This window comes from Mus caroli, unplaced genomic scaffold (assembly GCF_978045245.1).
Source record: "Mus caroli unplaced genomic scaffold, Mus_caroli_1 scaffold_12, whole genome shotgun sequence".
NCBI classification, from domain to species: domain Eukaryota; kingdom Metazoa; phylum Chordata; class Mammalia; order Rodentia; family Muridae; genus Mus; species Mus caroli.
The window spans coordinates 61,757,869-61,779,635 of NW_028227267.1; the positions used below are offsets into that span (position 1 = coordinate 61,757,869).

Genomic DNA, 21,767 nt, shown 5'->3' on the forward strand with positions numbered 1-21,767 from the left:
AGGGTGAAGGAGAGAGCACAAAAGAGGAAACCCTTTCTCTTCCTTCCTGCTAAGTCCTGTATTAACACAAATGCACATGTGGCACAAACTGGTTTGCATTTGGCAGGCTTCCTGACCCATTAGCAAACAGTCTGCCATAATAAAGAGAAGCTCTTCTGGGGACTCTGGTAGGATTATGAGTCCATTATCAGGCAGAAGTGGCTACAAATAGACCCTGCTTTTCAACTAGATTATAATGCAAAGAATAAAATAACCTTCACCCAAAATGGAGGGAGCTGTGTAGGAGCCTGGGATACAGGTGAGGTTTCTCAGGTCCAGGAAGTAAATCTCAGCTGGTCAAAGCCTAAGAAACAACTGCTATTTTCTGCCTACACAGGGCATTATTAATCAGCGGTACTGGGGCACAAGACCATTAATTTCTGTCCTAGGAAGCTATATTGGATTATATAAGGCACAGACACACTAATTTTTCACCACTGGGGACGCTAGTCACAGCTTTAGGGCACATGGCTTTGGGTATCATGATAAAGGATGACCTCATATCCATACTGCCTGTTTTACTCACCCTGTATTTTAAATTTTCCTCTCCCCTCCCCATCACTGGCACTGTAACAGATTTAAACAGAATGGCTCTCCCGCTCTGACTTGGAAGACTTCTGACATGAACCACTCAGACCTTTCCTCGTCTCTCACCATCACTGTGTGATCTATCAAGCTTGTACAGCTCTTGGCCAATGGCCATATTAATTTTCTACTTGAAAGATCACAAATAGAATACTGCTTATGACGAAGGTAGTCAGGGAGCTTGGGGAATAGCTGTCTATCTTAGCGCATAGCAATTAGCTTGGCAAACTGAAACAGTAACATGATTGAATCTGATACCTAGCCAAGATTGCCAGAGTGGGGGAAAAAAATCCCTCACTCTGTTGAAGGTGTTAAGTGGCTTTTTAAACAGTGGCTATTGATAGTTATATTTGCCCTTGTAGAAATCGTATGGACATTGTGAAATCAGAATTCTGGTTTCCATGGTGATTATTAGTGATGGCATTTTAAAGATTGTAGTTAGCTTCCACAGTAGAGGTCCTTGCACCTTACAGCATACATGAAGGAAGGAGAAAAAACTGCTTCCTGATGGACGGACTGCTGATCACTATATGTAGGCAAAACAACACATTTTAAAAGTAAATACAACTTGTTCATCTTATGTAGCTGGGAACCCACAGAGACTGTTCAGGTAAACCACTAAGACGGTAAAGCCCTCAATCACAGCTGGGACTAACTGCTTTGTAGTTCACCAAGAGCTAACAGCTACTTCCTACCTATACATTACTTTATAAACTAGCTGGTTTGAGAGCATTGATTTGCCCATTTTTGCGTGCGGGAAGAAGCAATTAATCCTGGTGGAGAAGTGGCCTGGATCTAAGGAAGGAGTTTAGACTCCCTTGGGACTCATCCTCCCTTGCAGATGGGGTCAGTGGTGGAGAGCAGGCTTCCTGCCCATTTGAGCATTCAGTCCCAGAAGGCAGCTCAACATCATGCCTCTTCTTGAGATGAGAGTCTCACTATGTAGCTCATGTTGGCCTTAAACTCACAGCAATCCTCCTGGTTCAGGCTCCAGAGCATGGAGATTATATTTTTATTGTTCCCCTCAACACACCTAGTGATTCTGATGGCAATGAAACAATATTTAATTTTTGCTTTTAAATAATTCTCACACTTAAAGATGACAGTTAACTTTAAAACTGTTTACTAAGCCAATTATACACTTTAAAGTGAGTGAACTTGAATGCCTCTTATGAAAAACTTCATCTGACTGACTGCTTAAAGCAGTTTCAGTTTTTCTCCTCCAGCTTTAGCTGTAGGCTGATTCATCAGGTACACGTGTATACTTTTTAATAAATACATGGAGGTAACAGATGAAAGCAATGTTTTTAAATAGGGAAAATGAGAATATACAGAACCTCTCTGCTCTACAGTGACGTCAATAATACTGTCTAGAGGTAGAGCCCCAGGTCATAAATCTTAGTAGCAGGGAAACCTGCTGCCAGGATGAGGGGAAGCCGGAATGAACCAGAGCAGAATTTTCCAAGTTCTACATAAATGCGTTACTCTTACAGCCAGGCCAACAAAATGATAAATGGTCCTGTCTCTCCTGTCCTCACGAATCATGCCAAGACAGGAAGCCATGCCACCACTGCGTGAGACTTAGAAAAAAAGCTACAACTCATAGAGAGCACTGAGCTTTGAGCTGAGAATAACGTCAGAGAAAGGTGTCAGCTATGGCCAAAGTTATGTCTTCATGATCGATGACTGGGATCAACTGCTTATGAAAACTTTAGCATCACCAATTTCATCATCAAATGCCTCACTGAGAACGAGGATGGAATTATTGAAGAAATTAAAGGATCATCTATGGAAACACACACACACATGCACACGCGCAGCAGCAGCAGCACCAGCAGATTTAGAAAATCCAAAGCCAAGGTGAACAAGTGGAAGGAGAAAGCAACATCAACAACATAGCACAATAACAAACACTTGCTATCCTCTAAGTTCTGAACAACAGATTTCTCAGATCAGGGATACAGGACTAAGAGAAAGAAGATGCACCTGTCACATAGCAAATGTGTCCAATGTTTCCTCAGGAAGGCTGATCAGGGCCAAAGAGGAAGTCAAGGAATCTATATGAAGCTTTCTTTACACAATGGAGTGGGTCCCAGACCAGAGGACAGCCAACGATGCTCACCAACTTTTCTCTCAAAGAACTCACTGTAGTTCCAAGGAGCCCTTCGGGGCTGTTCCTATAGAAACCCATTCTAGCTGGAGAAGAACCCTCTGCAGGGTGCCAGGGGAGGAGACCCAGCATTGCAGCTGACAGAAAGGTTCCCTTGCCCGCTTCTCTAAGTAAGTCACTTCTTGTTATTTTAGGAATTCACCATGCAGATGACATGAAATTGAGCTATCATTTAGATGATGATAAAAAGCTGGTGAGGACAGATGCTGACTGACTCCCACTCAGAAAGACACCCTGCTCAGAGAAAAACAGACTGAGGCTCTTATGTGCAATTAGATTTGACCTCAGGCAAGTCTTGGGTGGATACTTCTGAGGGAAAACGATGTCAGGAAGGCAGTGATGGAAAATGGAAACCTGATTAGGCTCTCAAAGACACTGGAAAGTCACATGACTCAGTGCCATCTGGGGGTTTAGGGCTATGGGCCAGAGTTACAACCTTGATGGCTGGGAAGAAAGGACGGCATCTGGAGAATACTAAAGTCTAGCTTCTCATCCATGGTCTGAGGGCAATCAGAGGCAGCACACTGGCTGCTTAGCAATTGTGGGCTCTCATCCACAACTAGACCTAAAGAGCCAGAATGTGCTAAAATGATTTTTAGCAAGCTCTGTGGGTGATCAGCCCCACCCAGATGTACAGGCATAAGGCCTTCTGAAGCAGCCTGCCCTTCTGTGGTACTTCTGGCCCACTTCAGGGTAAGCTGGAAGAGGGAAACCTTTCTTATTGCTCATCAGGGCTGGCCAGGTTGTCTCAGCCAGGCACTTTGTTGTGGGACTAAAGTAATGGAGAAAAATAAGACAAGCTGGACATGCGAAGACAGATTATCAGTCTGGGTAACATCAAACACCCAGGCAGACTAGATCTTTGCGATGGTAACCAGGAAGACCTGGCCACCAGGTCTTGATTGCCAGTATTGATTTATCGACTGGCAACTTCTTATTGATTTTTTTTTTTAAACCTCATTTCAGCTTTAATTTTCAGAAAAAAAAATTTCTTAGGTCACAAGTAAGCTTTTGGGATGTGGTAGTCAAACAGGAAAACAAAATAAATTCTGGGGTCAAATCTATCCTAAATCTTGATTCTGTGTTCTGCCAGCTTAGGTTCCCCACAGTAATTAGTAATTTTTCTTATAGGGACAGCACACTGAAAAATGTGAATGATCAGTTCTTGCTTCCCCCCAAATCTCCCCTTTGTTTCCTTCTCCAACCATTTAGATGTCCCGATTAGTATGGGGACGTTTCTCTGGGATTCAGAAAACACAAGTCTGTGTAGTTGGCTTAGCAAACGCTGGAGGAACTGAGAACACAGCAGGTTCAGGAAGGCTCTGGAAGACTCCGTGAGAGGCTCTCAGCCTATGCTGGAGGGAAGAACATCCTCACCTCTAATGATGGAACCAACAGGCCTGCTAAGTCACCCCCACTTTATGAGTCTCCCCTTAGCGTATTTTTCCACGACTTCCCACTCTCAGTTCTAAAACACTCGGGTGTACATGCATCTTCCAGTCTTCATTTCCTCATGAATGCTCCTGTGTCTGCCTCATTTTATATTAGTTTGTATTCATCTTTCTCCTGCAAATTTCGTTTTGCCTATTTAATTTTTGAATGCATGGTAGGTCCCTAAGAGGAAGCCTTCTTCCTCCCGTCTCGTCCCAAATAAAGACGCTGACAATCAGGACAACGGCAAGGGCAGCAGCATGAACTACATTCTGCCTTGAATCATCCTGAACCAGCAGCTCCATCTCCACCACTCACATTTCCTCATACAGCAGCTGGCACGAAGCACAATAACCCCAGGTCAGACAAGCAGAAACTGCACCCAGGACACTGGCAGCTGCTCTGAGGAACACAGTGCTTCTAGAAGCACTCACCCAGCTAACTGCTCTCTGACATGTTCCAACGTTTGCACGTAAGTCCCTCTCACTTGTCAGCCTGGATCAATTTGAACACAGTAATCATGGAGAGGCAAGAGATCGAAATCTCAGTGTGAACAGATGAGTAAGAACCCCATCTCTCCAGTCACCTGATATAACTGCCATTTTCCCAGATCCATGCTCTTCCCGAGCGATTCTCTCTGCCTCTTCCATCAGCAGCATGCCGAACCCCTAGAAGGAGCATAAGGGAAGAGAAGGGACCCCAGTAAGCAAGGGCTGCACACCACCTTTTAAAAAGTGACAAAACTCTACCGATGAGCCAGCAGAGTGCACGGATCCCAACCAGAGCACACTCCTGACTTAGTAAAGAAGTCAGCACTCCATCAAGAGCCAGCGTGGCATTTGGGGTGCCGTGCCTGGGGTCTAGGCAGCCCCAGCTGACAGGAGTCTGTGGCAACAGGTCTTATTTATTCAACCTGCCTTCCACTTTTGAAAGGGTTTGGAACGTGGCAAAATTGTTGTAGCATCCCATTTGGTGTTTACCCTAAACCTATTATTACTGCTTTTAACAAATTTTCCTGAAACTGAAAAATACAGATTTCCAACTTTAGGTTGCTAGGGGTTACTTATACAACACAACTGACACCTGCGAATCACTTTCCTGTCATTTGATTCCACAGGAAGTGAACCAGTTTTGTTTGAATCTGATAAAGGGGGTGTATCTGTTATCCTCTGGGACCACATGGGAGCAACATGGAGAAGGATTGCCCCAAAACAACTGAAAAGAAGCCTCTTTCCCACACCCTCTCTCCCTTCTCTCCTCACCAGCTGCTTTAACTTTCCCTATTTCAGGCAATTTCTTAAGTATAACCCAATTAAAGCAGGGTGCAGGATACCTGATGCTGAAATTTAGTGGGGTCCCGGCTGCTCACAGGGACCACACTTCCATACACGTGTAGCTCTCGGACTATGGAAACACCTCCACCCAGTTCAAACCGGAAGGTTTCCTCAGAGCACTTCCGCAGCCTTAGGAGGCCAATCAGAATGTCCTGATCAGGATCTTCGTAGGACAGGAAAGTTTCCCAGCCACCATTGGCAACATAATCTCTCCGTACCAACTCGACCTGGCGGATAAGGAGCCATGAAACATCTCATTCAGAACTAGAGAACCAAGTTCATTTTTATAATTGCAGGAATGTGTTTAGGCTAATGTTCAGCTAGGAACAAAGCATGAATCATCACTAATTATGGCTTTTATTTGCCTCCTCTCAAGTAGCACAGGATTGTTCATGGGCTATTCTAAATGGAGAACAATTTTACAAATATTTGAACTTAATTAACCTTGAGATTCTTACAGATATCCAGCTTAGTGAATGCTTTTATGTAAATTTATGTCCCACAAACTGTCTCTAAGATAAAACTACAGATTAAATCACACACGTGGCTTTTAGGACCCCTCCCCCACTTTGCCTTCAAACTGTCAGTTAATGGTTTCCTTGTCTAGTTCTTACTTCTTCCACTAAAACCTTCTTTGTGTGTACGTGTGTGTGTGTGTGTGTGTGTGTGTGAACTCCTCTCCTAGATTTAAGAAAGTGTGACATTGGGCGGGGCTTGTGAAATAGGCCTAGTGAGGGAGGAATACGTTAAGGCCGATCAGTAGAGCACAGTTTACCACAGAGGGACGGATGGGAACTTCAGTGGTAGAGATCTACAGATTCTGACTCTTCAGCCTGCTGTACAGGAGATTCTATGAATAGTGTGGAGTAAGAGGTGGACACTCAGAATTCTACATGTTTAGAAAGGCTGTAACAGACACACCCTGTATATGGGTATATTATACTCAAAGCAAAATAAACAACCCCTCAGCTTGATGTTTGGTATATAAAATAATTAATGTGTCAGGTCTACTTTTTCTCTTGATAGGCCCTTTAACAACAGTTCATGCTAAGAACAGAATCCAGCCTTTCACACACGGGCTTCCCAGACAATGCTGCACCGAGTTAGATGTTACAGATGTATGGAAGTGAGACTACTCAGAATGCCCAGGGCACTGTGCTGAAGCTATGGGAAACCAGCTAGGACAAGAACTTGCAGGTTACACAGAGGAGAGCAGCAAGGCTGTCCATAGGAAGCAGCCACAAGTCACAAGCAGCTACTTACACATGAATGCATTCAATCAAATCAAATGACTGGAACTCTTGAGTCCCTACTGTGTCCTCCAGAGTCACTGCAGACAGACTAGGGGTACTGTGAAGCAGCTTCACCTTAGAACATTTCCCACACTGCAGAGTTGGTGAAAAAATGAGGTCTAGCCTTGGTTTTCCTTACCTGGCTCTTCCATAATCCAGTGACTCTCATGGCTGGTTTTCCTGGCTTGCTACTTTCTGCCCTGAGCTATTCACTCAGTTAGGGGTAAGCAGGTGGGGTCCAGGCTTGGGGCAGATTTAGAGGAGACTGACCTGGTATGGCCGCACTCTGTGATGAATTTCTTGGATTCCAACCTCCCTGGTTCTCACATCTCGGCACTGCCAAAAAATCAAAGTAGTGACTCATTCATTGTTCATTTAAAACAAATCCCGGACTCAAAATCATGTCTGTACATAACTTACACTGAAATAGAAAAGTGAAAACTTTGAAAAACCAAAAAAAAAAAAAAAAAAAAAAAAAAAAAAAGCCATCTTTACAAAATTTTATGATGGGAATTTGTAAAGGTGTACCATTTCCCTATTTCCCTTTCAAAATGAGTTTAGAACTCAAAGAGACCATATATAATCTTGGAAAATGAACAATTTTAAGTTAGAAAGTTAGAAAATAGTTTTTGCCCAAGAGACTTAACTGTGGAGACACAACTCCAAAATGATTGAAAATACAGTCCCAAAATATCACAGGAAGAGTAAAAACAAATTCTTAAGTCTTTAAAATCTATGTATGACATTATTATTTTTAGTGTTGTATCATTTTAAATATGTCAAAAGACACATATCAAAGATATGTTTCCTTTTCCAAGAAAGGCATTCTAGAGGAAAGAAGGAAGGGAAAATATAAAAGGAACCTAGATTCATATATGACAAAATTGGACTTCAACTCCAGATAGCTCTTGGGCATCCCCCACCTGTGAGCAGCTGCCGGGAGACCGTGTCAATGGAGGGCATGGTCAGGATCCTAACAACACTCGTTCCTACTCCTCAGCCCGGCGTGCATCCCATACAGCCTGACACTTGGTATTACAGAGTCCCTGCATTATCCAATGATATGTCCTCCTCTACAGAATAAACATACATGTATCTACCAGTGAGACAGAATCATGCAAGCAATATCACTAACAATGTATCTCTAAGAGTTCGTTATTCAGTTTTGCAAAAAACAAAGTTATTTTCTTGTTTCAGGAAACCCACCCAGCAAGATACTCTGCTGATGTGGCCTGAACAGCAAATAAGGGCCATGGGTTTCTACAGCTGATCTGCTAAGAGCAGATACTATCTTCTAGCCCAGCTCTCTATAGGAGACTAGGTGTATGTGGCTAGAGGTCATTGGTCTCAATCAGCAGGCACCCTGCTTCCTCTTTGTTCTTTCTTGGAGCATGATTTTTCAAAGGCAGAGATGACATCTACTTACTTTCTGGAAAGGAAAGCCTAAGACACTCTGCTCTTTGGATTGATTCCTGGGCCCCTTAGCAGAGGCTAGCAAGGGTTAGATGGGGGCAGGGTTAAAGATGGCCAATACACAAGGAGACCGCTGGTACCCAGGTCTGTTGGATCCTTAGGAGGCCAGAGATGGAGGCCAGCTGGCAAGTGACGAGCAGAGTAGGCACAGTACTGTGTGATGCTGGTGATCAGCCTCATGCACTTGCTTATTTCTAAACATTGTCTATTATATCTAATTATTATATTATTTTGTTGAATATTCAAATAATTCAATAGTATTCATTTAATTTTGGACAATGTTCTAAAATATTTTCCTCCGTGATAATTTGAGGAAGTGTAAAGTAAGTCATGGGTCCCTGCTTGAAAACACAGCCAACAGATCCCCTGCCCTCTCCTGATCCACTGCACTGTTTCTGAAGGCAGAGTCTAACCCCTGGTGCCCTGGCCAGACACTGCTTCCAGCTTATCTCTTCAGAAGTTCCAAGAAGTTTCTAGAATGCTTCATTTCAGACTCACTACTACCTCCCAAGACTGTTAAATTAATAGCTTCCTTCCTTCTCTTACGGTCAAGAGAGAGACGCTGCCTGGTAAATATAGAGCAACAGGTTATAGAAGTCAGAAGACCAAGACACAAGGGGACAGCAGCAGTGTTTGTCACCACTCATACAGCTTCTGCAAGCTACCCAGAACACCTCGAACACACACAAGTTGTCTGACCCAGCTGGTACCAGCAATGCCTGAGAGCGACAGCCCTGAGGCTAAGTGCAAGAAGACTCCCTTTTCCTTCACACCATACCTGGCTGGCAGCCACATTAACTCATACCTGTATTCCAAGATCCTTCATTCTTGCAAATGCCAGCTCGCGCAGGTTGCCATGCTCCACTCCTGAGCTGACAAGGGGCATTGGGATGTCTCTGTAGGAGAAAAACACCAACTGTGGGGAAATGTAAGCTATTCTCCATAGCAGTACAGCAGTGAGATTTTAAAAATAAAAAACAATGAGAGACCACAAAGCTACGGAGCAGAAGGCAGAGGATGCTAAGGATGAGAGGAGGCAAGGTTGAGAGCACCCCTGTACCCTAGATTTCCCATCTGTAAGCTCTCTTCTTCCCACCTCTCAGGGGGGGTATGAAGCACATATAATGGAAATCACAGCAGAGAACAAAGCACAGAATCTGCCCAAATGCTGGGAGCCATTAGGAAAAATCTGGGGTTCATGAGACACTGTACTAAATGAAACAAGGATTAAAACAAATAAACCTCAACTCAATGGAGAGAAAAAAACCAATTGTGAATCAGAAACCACTTGGCAAACACTTTCCCTTCTACACAGCAGCTGAAAGTCAACAACAAGGAAGGTCAAAAGCCTGGTTTAACTGCTCCCACAGACCCTACCCCATTTCAGCTTGCCTAAGGATGGGGAAATGAGAGTTGTCCTCTGCACTGGGATAGTGCAGAGTGCCCGACATCTAGGAGATGCCAGTCAAAAGCCGAAGTCAGGGTTGTACTGCACTTACTCCTGACTGTTTCCATGGCGATACTATAAAGAGAAGCACACTAAGAGGCTTAAAGTGACAGTGACATTTGCCTCACCTTGTGACTATGTCTTAACAAGGTAGCATACCCGGCTTACATAGAGGTTTTTTAGTACAATGATTCCTAACTTTCGAAATTTAGTCTTTTAAAATCAATATATGCTTCAAAGTTAATAATCAGGTAAAAAATCACACAATGGTTATTAAAGTAAAAATTATTTAGAAAGGAATATATACACACATTGCTTAAACCTTTCTGGTTCTATAAGCCAAATATAAGTCTTCACAGTGCCCCCTTTTAAATGTTGGAATATTTTATAGTAATCTGATATATGGCTATCCTCATTAACATACTAAATATTTTAGAACTTAAAATATATTTCCAAACATTGTTATACATGGTCTGAAATTAACCTGTGATGATCAGTGGAGGTCACGCTAATACTTAATACCCGACAAATTTCCTGTGTGGTTATTCCTGGGAGTTAAGTCCTGTAAGGTTGCTATGAACAATGAACTAGACAAAGCTAGTTCTAGGAAAAGCAGGGCTAGGCTTCAACTGGTCAGGTTGTGACCTCACTTTGTGTTTGTGTTAAAATAAGGATATGATAATCTACTAAGAGGCTGCTATGTAATTGGTGGGACCTATAATAAAGAAAGAACATATAGCCTCTTATAAAATCGTTAACAATTTCAAGATGTGAGACAGTGGAGTAGAAAAGACAGGAGATAGGCCTGAGACCACACAGGCTGTATGTCCCCATAGATGCTCTCATTACCAGAGAGGCCCTGGCTACGCAGGACCTTACAAGGATGCCACCAGTTCATAAATGTCTCAAATTTATTTCTGTCACTATAAAAATGAAACACGGCTTTAATGGTCTTTGGTAGTGACATGCCTGGAGCACAGCAGATGGAAGCTCTCGGTCATTAAGGAAAAGAAAATGTGGCAAGTGCAACTCTCAGAGATAGTCTCCTTCACTGCATCTGAGGGACACATTTCTGCACTGGCTAGGCATCTTCCATCACAGAGATCCACTGCATGACAGAGCTCAACCCCACTCAGACGGTTTACACCTCTCTGACCCCACTCAGACGGGTTACACCTCTCTGGATGTTCAGAACTTGAGCCAGGTCCCTAAGAGGCTGACCTTGTTGCCTCATGGAGGCAGGAGTTAAAACTCCTTTTAGGTTTTTCTAAGTCATTCGATCTAGTTTCTTTCCTGGCATGAAGAGACATTATACATGTTGGCTTAACAGGTAATATTTCAAGAGTAGAGGTACTAATATTTACAATTTGCTCATCAAAAACCTTTCCAAGCTGTTTAGAGCTGTTTCTGTCTAAAGTTTCTCATGCGTCAGAAGCATGCTTTGGTTGCAAATTGGTATTCCTAGTCTGACACCTCACAGTGATTTAATATCATATCAAGGCAGACAGCTGTCAAATAGCCCAAGGGCAGCAACGCTCTAATGCGGAACCCATCATGTGCCTGGACAGAATTTTACATTTAATCACTGACTACACTCCTCAGGGCTAGAATATAGAACCTTGCAGCAGGATGTGCCTCATAAAAACACCCAGGAAGATGCTCCTGACTCAACTGTCAGAAGGCTACAGAGTATACAAGAGCTTAGAAGCAGGGAGGGGCAGGGTGTAGGGAATAACCAATGGGAACATCAAGTGATCTCTTAGAAAGACGGAAAAGCTGACTTGCATTACCTCCTCTAACATGGTCCCTCCTAGAGACGTGCCTAAAACACAGTGTCCAAGTCTTTCCACTGGGTAAAGCCAGTAAGTTCACCTTTGCTAGCCAGCTGTGGCTGGTGGAAGATGTGAAGAGGTAGAACGATGTAGAAACAGGCAGAACTCCTAATGGTCCAGGACAGAAGGACACCCGTGACTTCCCTTGACTATGAGTTCAGACAGAAACAATCTAGATACAGAATGTGCCAGGCAGAGGCGTTTCCTCATTACTAGGGGCTTCCTTTTATCAGCCCTATCCTCAGCCTCCACATTAGAGTGAGGTGCGTAAGACATGCCTGGGCCAGCAGCAGTCTTCTGACCTGCAGAACTAGCCTAAAACTTTAAGACTGAGGCTAGAAGATACTCCCTGAGTAATACCACTTGTCTCAGTTACCAAGTACTGCTGAACACCTAGCCTTACCTCTGAACCTTTATACATTTGAAAAAGATTTAGTTAATTTTAAATTATGTATATGTGTGTATTTCTGTGTATCCCTGTGCACAGGTGTACATGGAGGCCAGAATAGGGAGTCAGGTTCCTTGGAATTGGAGTGATAGCTCATAGGTGGCTGTGAGCCACCTATTGTGGGTGTTGGTATCAGAACTCTGGTCCTTCACAATAGCAGTGCTTTTGCTTAGTGGCTGAGCCATCTTTCCAGCTCATCCTCTGTATCTCTGTAATAAGGTTTATGTCCCTCATTTACATTTTCATTTAAAGTTTTATCATCCAGTTCTTGATACAAGTTCTTGAGGTTGACGTAACAGATTCTACCTCAATCTGAATATAAATTTTAATACCCCTCAAAATGTCATTTCAGGGTTTTAAACACACTTGATACCACTTCACACCAGGAATGAGGATTCCAAATGAGTTAACACTTATGAATTCCTTTGGGGGTGGGGGTTACCTCCATAAGAAGCACCATTTTGTAATCTGGATCCCATAATTTGTAAATTCGATACAAACAAGTCACGTAAGTGATGATCAGGTACAAGGCACGAGCAATCTCCACTAATGGGAAATGCCAATCACACCCTCGTACAGAGTCAGTTATACGCATCAAGGCTACAGAGCATGTGATAAAATTAACAATGATTTACATGAACTGGCATCATTTCTTTAGAAAACCTTATGCACTGCAAATCCCATCACATTTATAGCTCTCTTTCTTCAAAAAAGAACTTTAAAACATTAAAATATTGATAAAAAATACATAGATCCATTCATTACCATAGGTGATTCTTTCCACAGATTGTACTACTATAATAGAAGTGAAAATTTTGATATAGATAGATTTTAGCTAAATCGAGACTAGGATAATAAAGAGGGCTGGGCATGGTGGACACCCCTTTAATCATAGCCCTTGAGAAGCAGAGACAGGGGGATCTTTGTGAGTTCCAAGGCAGCCAGGGCTAAATGGAGACCCTGTCTTTAAAAGAAAAAAGTGGTGGAGGTGGGGAGGGGAATGAAAAGAGACCTGAGTGATGGTTAATCTCAACTGTCAACCTGAAGAGATCTAGACTAGCAGCACTGGGAGACAGGCCTCTGGGAGTGCCTTGGGAGATGATGGTCAATGGGAAAACTGAGGTTGGAATACCCCACCACCACAGGGCACCATTCCCTGGGGAGATCCTGGATGCAGGGAAAGGAGGAAGCGAGCTGAGCACAGGTCTGTCGCGCTCTGCTTGCCAAACTTCTACAGCTATGGCTTCCTTGACATGGCAGACTGGAGACTGGAACTGTGGGCTCAAACCACCTTTTCCTTTAAGTTTTCCCTCTTTCAGGGCTTTTATCAAAGTGACAGAAACGTTAAGTAAGAAAACCTGGAAGCAACCTAATGTCTGCTTAACAATGGGACCAATTACTGTGAAAGATAAATGGAAATGAGGCTGTTATGCTGCCTTTAAAGTATAGCTCTAAAAATGACCCCAATCATTTATTTGTATCTAAAATATTTTAATTATTATGTATAAGTTTTTAATAAGTATATATAAATAGGTCCCAGCATGAGGTTCTGATATGGCAATACATCACAGAGGTTTACCACATTATTAAGCAATCTATCCCTCATAATATCAATTCTTTGTGACAAGAACACTCAAAATCCTTTCTTCTTATCATTGCTGCCTTTTGCGGAAGGGCAGTTGTTGGGCAAGTGTTACAGGCTCCACTTCACTTCCTTGATGTAAGCGATTCTACTGCATGAACAGAGACCAGAGACGCCACCCCCTCTCCTTACTGGCATTTGGTTTTAACTGAGGAACGAAGCCCCAGTGAACGGCGGCTGGTTCTACCTCACACTCCTGTAGGTAAGTCTGTTTAGAGTCCACATGCTAATGATATAGTGTAGCATCTGGTTCTCTGTATCTGGCTTATTTCATATAAACACTGCCATAGTTAACAGTTCTGTAAAGATGAATTCCCACCAAACAAGGACATTTTGTAAACAGTCCTTGTTAACAGATATGCTAAGGGGATTTTAAGTAAATTCTAAAACATTATCGCTTTCATGTGGGCAGAGTACTGTGTGGCTAGATATGAAGGGATTATATATCTTGAATGGTAAAATATACCTTGCTGTGGCCAAAGCTTATCATTATATGGTTGCAGAGCAATGTATGAAGTATTGACTTCGCAGCAAACACCATACCATATAAACACAAACCAGCACATACAGTCTTACACATTACCTCAGTATTGTACAAATGGAGGCTAAATCTCCAGTGATTATTGAGGACAAATGGTACTTCGTAGTCTATATTTTGAGTCATTTTTAAATGCAGTATATAGCAGCCCTCAGTATCTTTGAGAGGCTAGTTCCAGAATTACCTGCAGGTACCATAAAATGCTTGTTTCCATGAAGATAATGCTGTATACAAATGCTTTAAATCATCTCCAGATGGCCCATCAACCCCGGTATAAGGTAAATGCTGGGGAGCCAGTCACTGCTGTACACTGTAGTTACAGAGTAACAGCAAGGAGCAAAGTGTGTGCTCAGTGGAGCCCCCACCTGGCAAGTTTTCATCTGGGGCTGGATGAGGCCATGAATGTAGGACTCAGAGACATAGAAAGCCAGATGCACACAGAAGATCTGGAGATAAAAATGGCACAAACCAAACAGTAGGATGGTGAGATGACAGCTCAGTGGGTAGAGCGCCTGATGACTTGGGTTGGATTCCTAGAAAGAGAACTCACTCCTGAAAGCTGTCCTCTGACTTCCACATATTCATAAAGAGGTATATGTGTATAGATACCACACATATACACACACTAAAAGCAAGTAGCAAAATATAAACAATACAAATTTCAATGCATATAGTCACATAACATTTCAGTAATCAAATCCAACTAAAAACATAAAACAAAAATATCTTGAAGAAATTCAATATTTACCCCGTATTTACCCAAACCATGGTAAGCTATACAATCCCAAACCTCTATTAATAAAAACCTGTGTAATTATTATAGTTACATTTTAAAACCTTCAACATAGAAAAAAATTTTAAAAGGAAAATTGGAAAGCATTATAGAAAACACAGTCTTTGAACTAAACTTATCAAAAGATTATCTTCAAAGTTAGGCAAGTTATCAGCCGCAAAGCATGGAAACCTGACCCCACAATGGTACTGAGGTGAAACCAGGCACCTACTGATTGAACCCTTGCTCTCTTCAAACAGCTGTCCTTGGACTCACCAGGGCATCATGACTTCATGGCTTCTGAAAACCTTGCTATTCCCCGTGTTTGGGAAGCAGAAGGCTGCCTTCAGAGCCTGCAGCCTGCACACTCCATGGTCCCTCCCTCTCAGATGGGGGTTGCTATAACCTCTCAAGTCCTTATTGTTGTACTGGTGTAGACAGGAGAATGGCCCACAACAGGCCATGAAGCTGGCGAGTGCCTCTGCTGCGTCTGCCTCGCTGTCTGCAGGACTAAGATAGCAGAGGTTTCTTCCTTGTGAGCTCCTTTGCATTGGAAGACCATGGCTCCTGGGGTGGGACTGGCCTCTTCTGTGCTGGCGTGGTCCAAGTCAGACACACATGGCCTCTTGCCTCTGCTAATCTTCTTGTAGCTTTCTTCTTTCCTGCTGTACTCATTCACATTTTGGGAAACAATCTCTAAGCCACAGAAAAACAGTTCAGATAACCATGGTTCTTGATCAATGGAAGGTAAAAGTGAGTAAGATGTGGCAGGACTCAGGACACTCTGAGCACCCAAATGGGCAAACTTTATCACGACCACAGAACTGCCACCCAAAACAGACACTCTGATGTTGCTCTTTGAGCCCAACTGAGTTGCACCAGTGTCTTAACCAAGTCCTTCAAGCAAAAGGACCATGTCCCAATCTTCTGTGTAGCTGTCACATTCTAGAATGTGCATCTACTTGGAGATGCCTAATGTTGGCTCATGATTAAACTTAGTTACAGATGTTGGGTAGAAGTCACAGAGGTAAGCCTGTGGTGTCAATCAGTCCCAGCAGGCGGCCACAACTCACTTCACTGGCTTCTGACAATGTTCACTCCGGCTCGTGGCCAGGCTTCTTCTGCACCACATGACTGTTTTCTACGTTGTAATAAGTATATTGTGGGGAAAGCTTCAACCACATCTGGTCAGTTCTCGTTCTTTGGTAGGTAAGCAGTCAGTAGGTAATTATATTCTTTCAGGTCACATCTGACAAAGAAGCACGGAGCCAGAACCCACAGGGCTAGGTTCCCAGGAGCCACTCTTGGCCAGACTTTTTGTCAGCTATCAATAAGGAAGTACCGTGTACTCCGAGATTCTGTTTTAAGACACCTTGTTTAATATATCTAATTGATTGATTCACCCGGAACTCACGGCCAACAGTTCTCTCTTGGGCCTTCACAATAAAGGATTCCCACCACACGCTACTCCCTCCATAAACCACTTCACGGCCTTCCAGCACTTAGGAGCAATAGACAGCACTTAAGCACTGTGTCTGGAGGTCATTTTAAAGAGCCAATTCCTAACCAGCTCACAAAAATCTGAAAAACGCAGCATTAAGTAGAGTGCAAAGAGAACACTTGTTTACAGCACGAGGACTGGAAAGAGGCAGAGAGGCACTGTTTTGACCTCAGCTAAGAGCATGTGCATGAGTGACCCAAATTGTTCACCATTCCGAGAATGATTTATGGCAAATGTGCTCTGAGGATAGATAGATTGAGTCACAGGATTTTCTAGTAGGTGAATCTGAAATACAGCACCTGCGTGAAATGAAGATGGCCGACAGCATGCGTCTGGAGCACACAGATTACTCACTCTGCACTCAAGAGCAGCAATATGGACTGTAGGGTTCCTGCTTTATTCATTTGGTTAGTATTTGTTAACATACAGACATTTATACACACACACACACACACACACACGCTTATCTGTCTGTAGTGTATGTGCATATGTGTGCATGCATGCACATGAAGGGCAGAAAACAACCTCTGGTGTGGTTCTTCTTTGTGGTGTCCACCTTTTTGAGGCAGAGCCTCTCACTGGTCTGAAACTCACCAAGTAGGCTAGGTTAGCGGGTCACTGAGCCCCAGGGGCTTGCCTGCTTCTCTCCCCAGTGCTGGGATGACAAGCACATATGACTACACTGGGCTTTAGGGCTCACTGTCAGGCCCTCATGCTTGCACTGTGCTGACTGACCATCCATCTCCCCAGCCCCTTAGTATGTTTATTTTGATGTTCAAGTTGTCCTAGATTTTGCCCATGGGACCCTTCGAGTTGTTCTTACTTTCCTGGCTCATGGATAAATGGACAATGAATAAATATAAGATACTGGCAAAGAGGCCTGGGCACACGGTCCTTAGTGTCTATTTCCTACGCATGGCATTCCTGATATTCTACTTCTAATATAAAAACAGAATTCAAAATGTTTGCTATCAAACCAGACTACCCCTTTAGAGAGGCATCTGGGGACTGAAAGGTCACACATACCTCTGCACCCGGTACACACGAGTCCACGGGGGCACAAGGGCTAGGATCCGAGCCACCAGCTCAATCAGGTCACTGGGAGAATAGCTCCTGTATCTTCCTGATTTCCACAGCTCATACAGACCAGTTCCACGGATAACCAGGGTTGGGTACAGCTTCAAACCATCAGGACGAAAAGCAGGGTTCTCAAAAAATTCCTACAGACAGAGAACCAAAAATTACCATTCCATTGGTTCTGTCCCTACAGGGGACTCCTATGCCAGCTTCTCTCCACCTGCAGCAGGCCTGGAGCTGTCTGTCCCTTCTGTCAAGAAGTGTACAGGGGGACAAGATGTCACTATTCAGTAGCCCCAGCCTATCCTGTGCTACACAGATCTCCTGTACAGCTCTGTCTGCGGTGCCAGTCTCACACTGAGCACTACTCTTTAGAAACGATACCTTCCTTCCTTCCAGACTACAACATCTTTAATAATAGACATGATTGTTTAAACTTTTGAAAAACTGTGGGGGAAAAACCATTTAAGTCCCATCTGTTGTGGATAGCCGTGAGGCTAATTACATTTGATGTAATTCTGTTCTCCTGTGAGGGGTTGTGAACAAGGAATGAGTCTGCACTCAGGTGATTTCCTGTAAACCGGCTTCCCAACTTTGTAAAATAAAGGAGAGCTGATGATTGGGCAGATAAAAGGAAGGTGAGGTGGAAAGTGGGGGGAGAGAGAAGAAGGAAAAATGGGAGAGAGAGAGGATGCAGAGGAGGAGAAAGAAGAAAAGCAGAGCAGAAGCACATGGCCTGGAGAAACCACAAGTTGTAAGGGGTCTCATGGATGTGGAAGATAGTAAGTAGTGTAGTGGTAGATCTGCCCAATCTAGGCACACAGCATGTATTCATTCATATTAATTGAGTTGTGTTTTCAACTCCAGGGCATATTTGGGTTAGAGATTATAATGTGAAACTTATAATGTAAACAAAGAGACAACAAACAAACAAACCCCTACAATGTTTACAATAGGGCCCATTACAGGGAAAGCTTGCTGATCTCAGGATGTCACCATCATACTGGGGCCAACTGGCACCACCTCTGACATGGGCTCACATTTGCTATCTGGACACTGAGGGATTCACCTCGCTCATCTATTCTGGCACAGACCTCTTCTATCTTACACTCCCAATGGCTGCTTCTTTATCTGGAAGGCAGCAGAGAGATACCAGGCTTGGTCTTTTCTAGGATTTAGCATGGTACCCACTCTAATCTTGATTGTGTACCACTATACTGGACAGAAGTGGGCTCACAAAGTGCTGTCCTTCCCACCCCTGCACCCCCATCAGGATCTGGCCAGCCAGCAGTGCTCTAGCTATGGAAATTTTAAATCATGCTTTAAAATCTCTGACTACATTATCCTCACAAACTTTCCATTGTTTAACTTGCTTTTCAAACAAATGTAACTGTAGGTTTTAGATTTCATTGACTGTCACCTTCTTGAATGCTGTATTCTTGTTGCACCATGCGGTCTTAAAGACATTCTTTTGTAATTGTATGATTTCCATTGTAACATTTTTAGAGTTATTAGGTCTTTAATAAATATTCTAGACACCCACAAAGAGCATGCAGTCAAGCCCTTCTCTGCCTAGTCTGAAAATACACTGAGCACACCATGTCAGAAAAGTTCTGGTTGCAGGAGACACAGTGGGTGATACACTCCTTTGTAAGGATGAAACTAGACTGAACTGGTCCTGGACCCATGATTAAACATGGAGAACTAAAACATGGGTTTCTCTCCTTTTCCTCTAAAATCAGGAGGCAAAAAGGGACATTTTCAAAGCAGTATAAACTTAGAAGAACAAGAAAGGAGACACAGAGGGTGGGATGGGATGGCAACTACAACTGGAAAACAGAAAACAGATGAAGACTGGCATCCAGCTTTGAAAGGGAAGAAAGCTGCGGATTAAGAGGCTGATGAAGGCCAGACCATCACACCAGTCTCACAAAGCTCACATATCAAAGACCCAGGAACCAGGCAGAGGGGAACAGACACGGAGTGAAAACGAACAGCGGATCCAAGTCTGCACATGGAGGAACTCATCTCTATTCCCCGCGCCAGCCTTTCTCTGGGGACACTGGACTATAGGATTTTGGTCACAAAGGTTGAGGATAAGAAAAGCCAGCATCCCAACTGATGGGCCCTGTGCCTTATCTATGCTACTTGCCACCATGTGGAAATGTTATCTTGTTATACTATAAATGCTTGTTATAATATTAAGTTAAAAAGCTACATCAAGAAAAGCGTATGTCATGTGAATGTGAGTGTGCCTGTGTTACATGAGCACAAACAGCCTCAGTTCCTCAAATCTTAAGTGTGGTGGTTTGAATATGCTTGGCTCAGGGAGAGTCACTATTAGGAGGTGTGTTCTTGTTGGATTAAGCGTGGCCTTATTGGAGGAAGTGTGTCACTGTAGGGGTGGGCTTTGAGACCCTTCTCCTAGCTGTTTGCAAGAGACATTCTTGCCTGGTTTGCCTTTGAAACAAGATGTAGAACTCTCAGCTCCACCAGCACCATGCCTGCCTGGACACTGCCATGCTTCCTGCCATGAAGACAATGGACTGAACCTCTGAACCTGTAAGCCAGACCCAATTAAATGTCCTTTATAAGAGTTGTCTTGGCCATGGTGTCTCTTTCACAGCAAAGGAAACCCTAACTAAGACATTTAGCATTTCATAATTTAAAATTTATATGTATGTGTATATAAATGTTTGCCTACATGTATGGCTGTGCACCACATGTATGACTAGTGCCCAGCAAGGCCAGAAGGTGGTAGATCCCCTGGAACTAGAGTAATGGACAGTTATGAGCCACGATGTGGGTGCTGGTAATAGAACCCAAGTCCTTGGAAAGAGTAGTTGGTGCTCTAACACTAAGCTACCTCTCCAGCTCCAAGCCCAGGCATCTGAAAGCCTGAAAAGAATGAATTAAAATAGTTTTTGTCTGACAATGGGGAGGTGGGTGATTGGTCTTTACTGTGTTTTGAGTATTTTGGAACAAGGCTTTACAGCTTTAAAAATGGAAAACACAACAGTTAACACGCACAGCAGTGAGATGTGGAAGTGTGAGGAGGTGCTTGGGGTCTACAGGCTCAAGGCCGCACTTACTATAAACTGCTCAATGTCTCTCTCCAGTCCCACGTTCGGCAGGTCAGGCATCATATGTGTCACCACTTTGAAACCAGAATCTTTGGCCAGGTGGAAAGATTCACAAGCTGCCTTCACAGTATGGCCCCTGGGGGAGAAAATACATTACCTGTCAGACAGATTAACGGACAATCAAGCTAACATATGGGGGGAAGAGGAGGAGGAAGAGGAAAAGGAAAACAATCTATGAGAGCAAGAGCTACTTGGCTGGGAACAGAAGTCACTTTCACACAGCTCTAGGGAGGCCTGGAGCAAAATCACAGCTTTAAAGTCAGTGCTTAGAAATCTCTTATAATCACAATTGCTCTGGTAAATGAGGAAAATACCTAATAAAAAAAATTAATTCAAAAAAAAATCTCTTATAAACCTGCTCAAAGGCCTGGAAGTAACAAGGGGCACTGTGTACCCAGACGACAAAACACCATCAGTAAACTCAGCTGATCGCTGCAGTGCCTGTTAAACAGGGACCACGCAGAAGCCGAGCATGCTGGTATCTACTTATAGCCAAGCACTTAGGACATGGAGGCAGGAAGATTAAAAATTAAAGATCATCCGTGGGTCCTTACCAGGTTTGGGGCTAAACTGAGCAACAGCAACAATAACAACACTAAATCATGAAGGAGCTCTGATTTGAGCATCACTTCTTTCAGAACTATGAGATAAGGTAGAGAGAGGAAGAAACTACCACACAAAGCACATGTCACTAGTACGACAAAGAGTCCATCAGAGAAAGGTTTGGCTGGCACAGGGGTCTGACCAGGCCCTGCCACATCGGAGTAGAAAGCAGGCCTTGATAACAACTGGGACAACTAAAACTTGAGGCCTTGTGACAATTCCTTCTACCACCAAGATGCTCCCAGGTAGCACCGGAAGCTCTCAGAAGCCATGGGCTCCCTCATATTCCCCCTAGACACCCCACTTATTCCCATGGCCCCACTTATTTTCTAATTAGTTTTCACCAATGACATCTAATGTTCTTGTCGAGGCTTGGACTTTCTTCTGAATTCTGCACTCAATTATTCTACTCCAAAGTTACTGTACAATATGGTCACAAC

At 43.4% G+C, this 21,767-nt stretch overlaps 1 protein-coding gene across 2 annotated transcripts in view; it reads right to left on the minus strand.

Moving 5' to 3' along the window:
• Elp3 (elongator acetyltransferase complex subunit 3) overlaps positions 1–21,767 on the minus strand; it is a 62,546-nt gene that overhangs the window by 11,882 nt on the left and 28,897 nt on the right. For both annotated transcript variants that reach the window (XM_021181880.2, XM_021181881.2), the window contains exons 9-14: positions 20,674–20,800; positions 17,531–17,724; positions 9,130–9,220; positions 7,122–7,187; positions 5,559–5,786; positions 4,812–4,893 (exon numbers count right to left, since the gene is read on the minus strand). In XM_021181880.2, coding sequence (XP_021037539.1) covers positions 4,812–4,893; positions 5,559–5,786; positions 7,122–7,187; positions 9,130–9,220; positions 17,531–17,724; positions 20,674–20,800 — 788 coding nt within the window. The remainder of the gene's footprint in view (positions 1–4,811; positions 4,894–5,558; positions 5,787–7,121; positions 7,188–9,129; positions 9,221–17,530; positions 17,725–20,673; positions 20,801–21,767) is intronic.